This window comes from Channa argus, chromosome 3 (assembly GCF_033026475.1).
Source record: "Channa argus isolate prfri chromosome 3, Channa argus male v1.0, whole genome shotgun sequence".
Lineage (NCBI taxonomy): Eukaryota > Metazoa > Chordata > Actinopteri > Anabantiformes > Channidae > Channa > Channa argus.
This window is the reverse complement of record NC_090199.1, coordinates 17781026-17793361: the sequence shown is the minus strand read 5'-3', so window position 1 is coordinate 17793361 and position 12336 is coordinate 17781026. Positions and strand designations below refer to the sequence as shown.

The window sequence follows — 12336 nt, the reverse complement described above, 5'->3', positions numbered from 1 at the left end:
ACACCATACACATGTTTCGAGTGAATTCATCCCCTGGTGGTATGACTGATGTATCAGTCTGATGTATAAAGCGGTAAACGCTTTTCAGTATTGGTTCACAATAGTCTACATTTTTGTGCGAATGCCTGTGTGTTTGTGTGTGTGAGTGTGCGTTTATGTTTGTGTTGGTTTTCTATATAATACATCTGTCCTCTTGGCCTCCTCCATGTGTGTCTGACCCTGCAGCTTTCCTGCTATGCTCATAGTCCATTACCACACACAAATGAACACACACTCGGCACACAACCCATACATCAGAAATGATGTCATGTGCATAATCAGGCTCACAGTTTTTTGGTGAAATGAGCACTAAAAGAAACATTTTTATTTGACTTGAATGACACCATTGTCTATAACACTTTTGCTCTTGTGATTTTCCAGTGAGTGTATTTCTACTTTCTCTAACTGTGTGTGACTGTGTCTGTGTCTGTGTCTGTGTCTGTGTCTGTGTATGTGCGTCTTTTCCTGATCAGGGCAAAGCGGCCTGGGGAAGTCCACTCTCATGAACACCCTGTTCAAATCCAAGGTGAGCCGTAAGTCTGTTCAGCCCGACACAGAGGAGAGGATTCCCAAGACCATCGAGATCAAATCCATCAGTCATGGTTAGCACACAATCATTAACAGACAGTCTAAAAACTTACAGTACTACTGATGCACAAAATGTGTGTTTACTGCTGTTCTTTAACACTACTGATCTATTGACTCTTTCATTATGTGTGTGTGTTATGGGTTAAAATGCTAATACATTTTCTTTCTTCTGTTAGACATTGAGGAGAAAGGAGTGAGGATGAAGCTGACTGTCATCGACACTCCAGGCTTTGGAGATCAGATCAACAATGAAAACTGGTGAGCTGATTGATGTTTCATCTCAAATCATCAGGAGCTGCTAGTAAAGCTGCTGTTGAGTAGCACATGCTTAGCACAGCCAAATACCAAAAACAGGATTTTTAGTTGTAGGAAAGAGTTTCTATGCGTCTATATTATCATGCCACCCAAATTCATATAAATATTTTTACGCAGCTCTTTTCAAAGGTAGGGAATTTCAGATAGCTAATACAAAGTTTCTCTCTCGTGCCTAAACTCTGTTTCCTTTGTCAGCTGGCAGCCGATTATGAAGTTCATCAATGACCAGTATGAAGTCTATCTGCAGGAGGAAATCAACATCAACAGGAAGAAGAGGATCCCTGACTCAAGGGTGCACTGCTGCATATACTTCATACCTCCCACAGGCCACTGGTAAGATCACGTCGTAGAAACACACATCACTTTTTGTTCCTCATTCCACAAGTTTCGCCCACAGCTGCAGAGACGAATTGCGTCTTCTGGGAATCTTTTTCTTAACCTATTGTCTTTCCAAAGCTCTTTAACCTCATCCGTCTCCAGGTCTTTATTTCTGTGTCCTTCTGTCATGACCACACTTGGAACTCATTCTCTCAATGGTGCTAAAGTATCAACTGAGATTTTGCAAAGAAATTACAATGAAGAGAGGTGAAGAGTAAGTGAAGCAACTATCATGATGTCTATCCACTATCAGAGTGTCTTGTATTGAATAGGAGAAATAACAGTTGAGATAATTATACACACGCACAAAATATGTAAACCCCTAACCTGAGCATGTTGAGTATAGTTTTACTGATCAGTATGTTGATATTTCCAGTGTAGGGCAAATGTGATCTCGCCATTCTTAACTTGCCAATCCACCCACTTCCTAATCCAAAGAATTGGAATTAAGAAAGAGCTGATTCAGAGATCTGGATTTGATTATTTATGGATCTGAAACATGTTTGACATATTTAAGATGGAAAGCCAGACTTACCTCATAATGTGTGTCTGAAGATATAAAATAAAAATTGCTTTAGTTACATTTTACTAATACGAATATAACGAAAGCCACATTTTCCTGCTGCTTTGTCAGCAATTAGGGTAATTTCCTATTAGTTGACTCCATGTTTTTATTTTTTTTTTAACAGTTAAATGTCTGCATGTGCTCTGAAGGTCAGAGCGTTTGTGTTTGATAGAGACATTATGATTGGGTCTGTATTATACACAAATGAACCAAAGTGCACAGAACACTGGTATCATTCACAAACTGTATTTTAGTGATGGCTCCATGTTGTGATGGCTCCTGCTTCATATTTGTGTGCAAGAGTAACTCAACAGTTGGCCACTTAAACTCTATAAGTCAGAGATGAGATGTTTGTCTCTGTGACTCCCACTGTTTGACAGACCCCCTCATCATCTGCTCATCTCACCACAGCTGCTGCTGCAGAGAGCGAGGGAGGGAGTGTGTGTGTGTGTGTATTTAACCCTGTTCATGTGAAGCAGGGTGTGTGTAGGGGACTCAAGTGGGCAGTGGGCATGCCAACACTTGTACAGCAACACTTATGTGGACTCTCTGAATAGGTTTGTGTATCATGTTGCATACAGCTAGACAGTTAGACAACACCCAAATCTTTCTGCTCCTTTTTTAAATATAAATCTGTATTACTTCCTTTTCTTAGCCTCCATTTCCTCAAGCATTGCCACTGTACGCGCACACACATATTCACACACACATATACACATATACACACACACACACACACACACACACACACACACACACACACACACACACACACACACACACACATACATACACTTACTTATACACATTTCATTTCACAAACAAATATTCAAACATCTTTCAGGAAGTGGTGTCTTCCTTACAGTCAACCAGAGAGTTGACTGCAGGAGAACAAAGGAGACATCTGTTGGGCTGCCATTATGAACTGACATAAGGAATAAATATGGTTAAATCGACAGACTGGGAAGCATGCTTATGTGCATATGTTCAGGTGCAAAGACTCAGAATCGGCAACGTACATACCTACACTAGATCTTTACAATCCCATTTCCAAATAAAACCAATGAAACATTTTAAAAGCTCTGTTTGTGCTGGTTTAGTAGCCCAGTTCATCAAAGTACTGGAACAACTCAAAAATCCTCTGTGGTTTTGTATGAGCACTTTTCTCCTTTTTAAAAATTTGTTTAATTTTTTTGTAGCATTTCAAACAGCAGTTTGTATTTATTGAGACCCAAATGTAATTTGCTTGTCAGCAAATTGCTTTTAAGTTGCTTCTGCGGTTTCAGATAGATGAACAGGGATCAGTGAAGCAGAACATAGCCTTGGCATCAGCAGCCATTTACAATAATGGAAGTCAGCTGCACTCTTTTCCCTCTGGGCAGTCTTGGTGTTAGCTCATTTAACATCTTCCTGAGAAATGGAGCGGTGCACTTTGACTCTTAATGCAGAGCCGGTCTCTGATCTATTACTAAAAAGGAGAGAAGGCAAAGCTTTCGACACAAAGTTGCTCACTTCTCCACGGAGGTTATGTTTCTCAGTTTATTTGAACAGGACAGATATTTTTTTCTATCCAAATAAACTGGACAATTTGGGCATGCATGCAGGTATAAGTGTAAATCTGTCTGCACATGCACACATGCACGTTTACTGTCCAGGCTGCATATGTCCATGTACAACAATACACGTGTACACACAAACGTGTGAGTGTATGTTCATTCATGTAAGTGAAGCAGCACGTGGCTATTTTTTACATTTTTGCTTCTGTACTGTTGCACTATAAAGTCATGTATAAATATATATTGCTTTCACTTTATGTAACACATGCTCCCCACTGCTTGTTCATAGTGATATGCCCGTTGGTCACTGGTGAGAGCCAGACAGGTCTCTCCTACAACTGCCCCTGGGTTGAACTTAGCTGGCATGGCTTGACTGGGACTAATTGGAGGGCAGAGCAGACAGCATTAAGGGAGTTGGTCTGGGGGAGCAACTATAGGCAAAGTTAAGACAGAAAAAAACAAGGAGGGCAGAGAGAAAGAACAACAGTTTTTTGCTAATCATTGCTTTAGCAGCAACAATCACAAGGTTGTCGCAGGAGAAAACATCACGGAAGGACAAACACTGAGAATATACTTTGATCGTAATCTACTTTAAGTTAAATACCAGCAGAATTTTACAAGGTTACAAACCGCACACGTAGTGATGCTCTGCACAGTTTTAAGCCTCAGAATGAATGTGCAAGCGCCACAGTAGACTCACTGCTAGGGCAGTGTAATAAGAAAGCGGTTAAAGTAAGTATAAGAAGGGAACATCAGCAAATATTAATGCAATGTGTTAAATGTCAACATAGTAAGAAACCAGGGTGGACCGAGACTAATGGAAAAGACCAAGATTGCCCTCTAGTGATCACAAGGATTCATTACATATAATAAATACTCAGTGTTGTGACTTCTTGCAGCAGAAGATATTTTCTCTCTGTCATTAAGGGGACAAGCTGATATTTTGACCCAGATGGGATCTAGTAACACAGAGCTGTGTTACTCAGAACTAAAAATAGATAAATAGCCCTTTTCTTAAAATTCATTGCTGTATTCTATTGTTTTTTACTTACTTGACTCCTTCAGCCCGAGGCTCCTTAATTTAGAGCATCTAAACAGCTGAGGTATATTCAGAGACACGAGCTTATGTATGAATTGAAATTGCAATCTGTTGTCTCTTGTCTTCCTCCAGTCTGAGGCCCCTGGATGTGGAGTTCATGAGGCGCCTCAGTAAGGTGGTCAACATTGTCCCCGTCATTGCCAAAGCTGACACACTCACCCTGGAGGAGAGAGAATACTTTAAACAGACGGTGAGAGGAGTGTGTGAGGATGTATTTGTGGATGTGCTTTTAGTGTCCAAGAATATTGTTTGTGTGTGAGCTTTTTTTTTAATGACACCTACAATAACTTGCAGCAGGTATTTAATGTACGCTTAAAAAAACCCTTACAAAACGGGAATTACCCCACAAACACAAAGGTATATGCAAACCACAGGCCACTAACATATGAAGAGCTGCCAGGTACCACAAACAAAAGCCATCTGGGCAAACCCACACAGCACCCATCCTAGGAAATACTGTATCATCTTTAGAACTGTCCGGTAGTTGTGCTCCGTCCAGACGAAAGCAGGAACTATTCATCTTGGCCAATGTTTTTACTGAGTGGTGTTACACAAGTGTGGCTCTATTTTAGAAGGGGAACCACTGCCCAGGTGCCAACCAAGCAGGCTGGTCACTCTGTGAATTACTGGGTGAGCGTACAAGTTCATAGCCACTGTGTGCTACATGAGAAAACACGTTCTCTCTGAGTTTTCGTCTGCAGATGACGCAAGTGTTGTTTGTTATGAAAGATAATTTTAAATGTTTAAGAGCGAACACTCTAAATTAACATGGTGCACATTTTGTCAACATTTTACCTGCTTATTATCAGTCTAACATTATCATTATGAGCGTGTTTGGACGCTCATGTTAGCAATTAATCCAAGGGGCAAAAATGGTTGTAGATTCTACTTTGTTCCAGTATTTACATTTAGAGGCAGATGTTAGTAATGGGCTACACTGTTCCTGGTTGGACCATTTCTTTTGCTTACTGGAGTACCTTTCATACCAGACTAAGTAAAAGAGTCCTCCTCTGCTATAACCTTACAGCCGTCACCTCAGAATCATGGATTTCCCTGCTACAACAGATTCTCGCTCCACTTTGCTGGAGTACCAAATGGTGTCTGGTTCATTCCTGCCTCTCTGTTGTTTCTGTTGGATAATTCTCAATCCACAGGAGGCAGACCGCCACCTGCCTTTCACCCTCATTTCCTTTATCTCTCCATTCCTCTTTCCAAGAATACACATTTTCCTAACAGCTTCATTCATTTTAAAAACTTGGAAGCACAATGGATGTCTTGGCTACTGTTTTCCCCTGATGCTTGTAACACCATCCAATAAGAACAAAGCAGGGATAGGACCTGGCCCCGGCAGAGAAAGACGGCCTCATGGCTTGTAGCGAGGTTGTTTTGGTTGGCTGCACAGGCTCTGCATGACCTTGAAGATTATTGAGTAAAAGCCTCTCATGCCAAATGTATTTCCCTCATTTTCCCTGCAGCAACTTGAAATGCAAACAGAATAAGAGGGTTGTTCTATTAAATGTTGGGCCTCAGTGTGTCCAGCTGTGAGTGCCTGGTTGCGTTACACAAATCAACCGTTGATGTGGGTTTTTGTGCAGAATTTCTCTTGGTTTGCATCCTATAATGTAACCCTGAGAAGCTTTCAAGAATAAACAATGAAACGTTTGATCAAGGACCAAGTGGAAATTGCCACAGTAGTAATTGTGGAAGTGAAGTCATTCATTAAAAGGACATTTCTCCTGGAATCTGTTTTTTAGACACAGAATTGGGGTGGCTATTTTATAAACCATCCCTGTGTCTGGATGTAATGTTTTTTCCTAAGAGCGGTTAACCTCTATGTTAACTCCTCAATGTCAAAGATATTAAGAACATTTCATGTCAGCCCCAGCCAGTCTAACATAACCAAGTATTTACTTAAGGGCTCGGGTGTGTTAGACCAGCTTCTATTCTGTTCTCTGTCCCAAACCCCCAATACCCTATTATCTTGAGTACTGACTGTGTGGGGAGAGGATGGATGAAGGATTTAGACCTCAGTGTTTCTTTTTGCCAATACTTACCTTTCTCAGGTCTAAGTCTCAGCTCTGATTTTGGAAAACTTTGTCTGTGCAGTGGTGATTTAGAAAGGAATCTTTGAAGAACCTAAAAGGAAAATTGTCATGTTTTTTTCAATACCAGACTCCTTGTTGTGTTATCACTGTGTATATTTAGCCAATTTCATTCACAGTAATGTTTCTTTATGTCGTTGTGTTTGGCTTCGTGCAGATAAGAGAAGAGCTGCGTGCCAATGGCATTGATGTGTACCCTCAGAAAGAGTTTGATGAGGATGCAGATGACAGGATGATCAATGACAAAATTAGAGTAAGTTCACAGCGGCTAGGTCTGTCGGTTTAGATTTTAACAGCTGCTGTAGAAGGTATAAGTGGCTTCTGCTGTTATTATTATTATTATTATTATTATTATTTAATTTGCCTGTTCAAATTTAAACCCCTGTTACATGTAAATTAATTGGAAAATGTTAAATTGCACAATTGCCTCAAAAAAGCCAATTACAGCATCACATCGATGTATGACCTGGTTGTGTGTTTCTTTGTTCAAACTGAATGTGTTTACACATGTGCACTCAACAGGAGATGATCCCATTTGCTGTGGTGGGTAGTGACCAGGAATACCAGGTGAACGGGAAGAGGATTCTGGGCAGGAAAACAAAGTGGGGCACCATAGAGGGTAATGCACAGAAATCCTAAAACACAAACAATCACTCATGCACACCCATAAAAAGTGGCAGCTGGTTATTGCCATAATTAAAACTGTTACCAGGCAGAAGAATGTTTGTGTTTCCTCATATTTAGTATATACTGTTAACATCACCTAAAGCCCTAAAACATAAAAGTTTTTTTTTTTCCTACTGAATTATTACATGCACATACACAGTACAGATTGGTGGAGTTCAATGTAACACTAACAAATACTTCCCCATACGCACACCTGGGTCACACCTGTTCATTTGACAGAGCCAAGGCCATCCAAGTCTATCACTCTGATAGTACATGCACGGTCAATTAATGTCTTTTGCACAACGTGCCAGTAACGCACTGGGGGAAAAAAACAGCTTTTGCAAAGCATCGACTGAGTTTCATGTTTGCTCTATTTTGAGCACGTGGAAAGTTACAAACTGCAGCTTTAAAATCTGGCCAGCTGGTTTAACCGTCTGTTGTTTGACTACCAGGCATTTGTTTACACACGTCTCTCTGGTCTGTAACTAGGGAGATGTATGAGACAGGAGAAGGAGATTTACAGGGACTTTTTGTGTCTGTGGGGATAACAGACAGAAACATAAAACATGCACATGTTGCCTATCTCTCTCACTCACACACACACACACACACACACACACACACACACACACACACACACTTCCATGGGGTAATTTTAATACATTTTACATTTGTTGGTCTGTGGTGCATAGTTACAAGGAAATTGTTAGCAACCATGTGTCCTTACCTTACCCCGTGTGTGTGTGTGTGTGTGTGTGTGTGAGAAAGAGAGAGAGAGGGGGCACGAATGAGAGAGGAGGGCTGTCTGAATGGATGGGCAGTGAAAGTATGATTGAAGGACAAATAGCTGAATGAGGCCTAGACAAGGGACTAATTCTGCTTACCAAACCATGTCCTTTGCTGACTACACTTTAGCACACACTTCTGAGGTGCATACTGAATTGTAGTTTGTCAGCTATGCTATATATACAATTACTTTACCAAAAACAAGAAATGATTACTTTTGTCAGGACATCTGCTTGTCTATTATGTTTGGAATGTGATTGCTGTTTCACTTTTATTGGTGTTTATTTTTGGTGTAAATTTTTAAAAAACATGCAGGATCAAAGTTAGAGTTAGTACTTCTGCAATACACACTGTAGAAATTAATATCATTGCAAATATATTAAGGATGTGAAAGGTACGGGGTTTTCTAACCCCGTACCTTTCACAATGTAACTCAAATATTCTTATACAGGTTTATAAAACCCTTCTAGTCCATTAGTAAACCATTACGATGCTAAAGGCTGTTTTTTCTTCCTAAAGATATGACATTTCTAGTACCGTGAACCTTTTTACTTTTATAATCTGAGGTAGCCACTACTCTCTTAGGAGGCTTTTGAGAAATTACATGGAATCGTGGGACAAATGCCGTCTTGTTTGGCTTAAAGAACAGTGTTTCCATTCTACAAGAGCCAAGTTGTGAGAGGGAAAGAGAAAAGGAGAGAAAAAGACGCTGGCCTGCCGGACTTGTCGGCACCAAAATCATAAACTAGGCCTCAGAGGACAAGCCAGCAGGAAACAGTTTGTTTTCAGGGGCTGAGAGGACAACTAGAGATGGAGGAAAGGAGAACAGTAGGGTAGATATGCATGGAAATGTATATATGCATTTAATTCTTCTATATGAGTAGAGAGGAGCGATACCAGCGGTGCAGCTCCTCACATGTTAGTGGTGCGTTCCCTCGATGCCACTAATCAGGCCCACAGACCCAGGAGTTATTCCACTCTCCTCCTTTCAAAGAGATTTTAATTTCCTGCCCCAGGATTTCAAAGCTTTACATAAATAACACCCTCCTTTTTTCATTTACACTCTTGACATAATCTATAATTCAAACATGTGTTAGCTCTACTAAAGGCACCAGCAGCTTGTCATAGGGAGTTTGTTAAAACGTCTCACTTAAAATTCTCCAATATAGTGGAGAGCAGAGATATTGAATTACTCAAAAGTGGAGGGAGGGTGTGTTATCTTGGCCTTTAGAAAATTGCTGGAGATGTCATGTTAGAGAATGCCCTTCAGTCGACGTATGAGCCACACTGCCATCTTCTGGTTTGTTAAGGAGCAGCATGTGATCTGGATCAAAACACTTTAAGGGACTGTATCTACAGCACCCAATGTCATATGTTCGGTGTCTTTCCCTGTATCTACAGCACCCAATGTCATATGTCAGGTGTCTTACCCTGTAAAGTCTTAATATTTTTTGTTCTTTATAAAAGCTTCAGGAATCATAACATTCTGTAATCTAAATCCTGTTTTCTCTTTTGTTTTTGTTTTTGCAGTTGAGAATATAGCACACTGTGAGTTTGCTTACCTGCGAGACCTCCTCATCAGGTGAGCTTCCATCATATGCTAAAGTTGCCCTGTTAAGGATTGAGTCACTTACTAGATCAGAAGCTATTTCACTTTTTCTGTGGAGATGTTTGAAATTAATTGGAAACATTTATCAGACTCTATGGAGCTTCACGTCTCATGTAAATCAATACAAATTAAATTCTTTGAGGTGGTCTGAGCACTTTCCTGTTCACTGTTACAAATGGCATTTCCACTCAGGTCAAGTATTTTGAGTTACCAAACTCTTTTTGTATTTTTATATCCTCGTATCCTTTATCCCCAACCTGTTGTTAAGTTGCTTTTTTCTTTCAGAACACACATGGAGAACATCAAGGACATCACAGGCAGCATCCACTACGAGACGTATCGCGTACGTCGGTTAAATGAATCCAACACCCATTTCACCTCCCTACCACCTGACCATCCTGCTCTTCAGAAAAATACCAATGGTGAGCCTGGGGAGCACACCAGCATCCCACAAGCCAATGGGGTGGCTGCCCAGCATGAAGCTCTGTCCCACGAGATGTAGAGTCCTGTTTGGTGCAGAATTAGGATTTTAGGACACGACCAGGCACAAAACATAACACCTTACACATATTTTCTGTTTACATGAACATGCACACAGTCACACATTCATGCTCTGAAGACAATGAAGTCACCTAGAAGGACTACCTAAATACAGCTTTTCTTATATCAGGATGTTTCAAGACAAATGACTCAGACTAGATTCAACATTTCCCTCCTGTGGGCTTTTTGCTTGTCTTCTCCCATCATTGCAGTTATGAGCAAAATCAAGTTTTCACTCTGGAGCCACATATTGCACAGAACTCTTTTTGTTTTTTCCATCTGCCTGACTGCCAATTGCAATCTACATTCAGGATTATTTACAATAAACCATGAACGTTGTCAGGTTACGGAGGTAAACAAAGGTGAATACATTAGTCAGTTTTGGCTAGTGGGGCTTCTTTTTAAAAGACTGACAGACACTCTCTATTGGGCGGCAACCACTATGCAAGCAATATATGTGTTACTTAACAAAATCCAGATGAATAACAGAATATCTTTGCGGCATCTTTGGTTGGTAAGAGGAAGGGCTGTCTAGGTGAGAAGAAACCGCATAACTGAATGGGAAAGTGAATCACAGGATATGAGACAATAGTAGATTAGCTCTAAACTAGAATTAAGTGTTAATGCCATTGGCCTGGTCTGCTTTGTGTTGTGCTGTATAGTTTTGTATAGATACTAGGGTTGGGTAGGGATATTTAGATTAGGTTTATAGTATTAAGGAGGAAGTAAAGATACTGTCGACACCTCTGCACTGCCAAATGAAAGTCAAAGCAATAGCAGTGGAGAGCAGCTTTTAGAAAAACTGAGTCCTCTTGTCTTTTTCCATTATTTTTAAAACCCCTTTCGACCAAACCATCTTGTCTCCTTCTATATAAGGCCAATGTTGTGTAATACAGTCATAGCTTGCATTTTACACTGCTCATTTACTATTGTAATTTTATTGCTGTTGTTCATGTTCTAACATTATTGTGTAAGATGTGTGTTGTTGGGGAATCTGTGCAACTGTCCCTTGCAGCCATTTTGTTTGATTTAATCTGTCTGTAAACCAAATAAAAGTCCTTTTTGTTCTAAAGAGAAGCACATACAGTATATAGAGTTGATTTATGAATAAGTATTTATGTGTATGTTCAGTGTAATCAGTAATGAGTTCAGCTTTCATTCCAGCTGTTGGCTTCTAAAGATGTTCTTTTAGTTTATGTTTTTTGTTGTCTGTACTTAAACAGCATGTCGTACCCTATTGGTCAGGCTGAACTGTAAATGGTGCCAAAGGACTTAACCTGCTAGTAAAGTGCTGAAGTGGTCTGTATTTGTCTAATGAATATTAATAATTCGAACTGACAATACCAGCAGATAGTGGTTAGAACGGTGATATTCAAATTGCAAGCTTTGAAGCATTTTGTCAGCAGAGGATGGTTTATTATTCACTGAAGTAGGAGTTTGTGCCAAGCAACCTGAAATAATATCCATAAAAAGAAATGATTCAATTGTATTTTTGATAATGTTTGTGAAAAATGTGTGCATTAATACAAGCTCAAGGGACATTTTCTAGAAGCTGGAAATACTTAAATTTTTAACATTTTCTGAGAGCAATATTCCTCATGTATGCTTTGCCTCTTTATGTCACAACAAAAATATTTTCCATACATGCAAATAGAAAAGAGAATGAATTCAAAATCAAAGACTGACTATTGTCTTTGTCCAGAGAAAGTTACTGGGTTACACTTTGTTTACTGTGGTATCGTTTTTGTGTACTTTGCTATGGTATTATACTGTAGATCAAGGTTTTATCTTTGATATGCTATTTCAAAGAATAAAGATTGATATTTTTATTGTTTTAAAGCAGTTGTCTTCATTGCTGCTGATCAGAAATTTTACCCTGTGACGAGGAACAACAAAAGGCTTGTCAAATATCATGGCTATAGTGTTTGGATTTTTCATATTGGATGTGGTTGTTGGATTAATTTTCATCAACATTGAATTATATGAAACCTTTCTAAATGTTAATGTTGACAGATTTATCATTCATTTAATTATGGAATAAGCCACTAAATGTGTTTTGAGTTAGAAACAGTAGAAAACCTCTCAAAGAG

The 12336-nt window shown here is 39.6% G+C and overlaps 1 protein-coding gene across 6 annotated transcripts in view; it reads left to right on the top strand.

The window, feature by feature from the left end:
- septin9b (septin 9b) overlaps positions 1-12085 on the top strand; it is a 71107-nt gene extending 59022 nt beyond the window's left edge. For all 6 annotated transcript variants that reach the window (XM_067498123.1, XM_067498121.1, XM_067498120.1 and 3 more), the window contains 8 exons: positions 513-641; positions 804-885; positions 1138-1275; positions 4613-4730; positions 6800-6895; positions 7165-7261; positions 9628-9679; positions 9992-12085. In XM_067498123.1, coding sequence (XP_067354224.1) covers positions 513-641; positions 804-885; positions 1138-1275; positions 4613-4730; positions 6800-6895; positions 7165-7261; positions 9628-9679; positions 9992-10208 — 929 coding nt within the window. In that variant the 3' untranslated portion in view covers positions 10209-12085. The remainder of the gene's footprint in view (positions 1-512; positions 642-803; positions 886-1137; positions 1276-4612; positions 4731-6799; positions 6896-7164; positions 7262-9627; positions 9680-9991) is intronic.
- Positions 12086-12336: the final 251 nt, after the last annotated feature.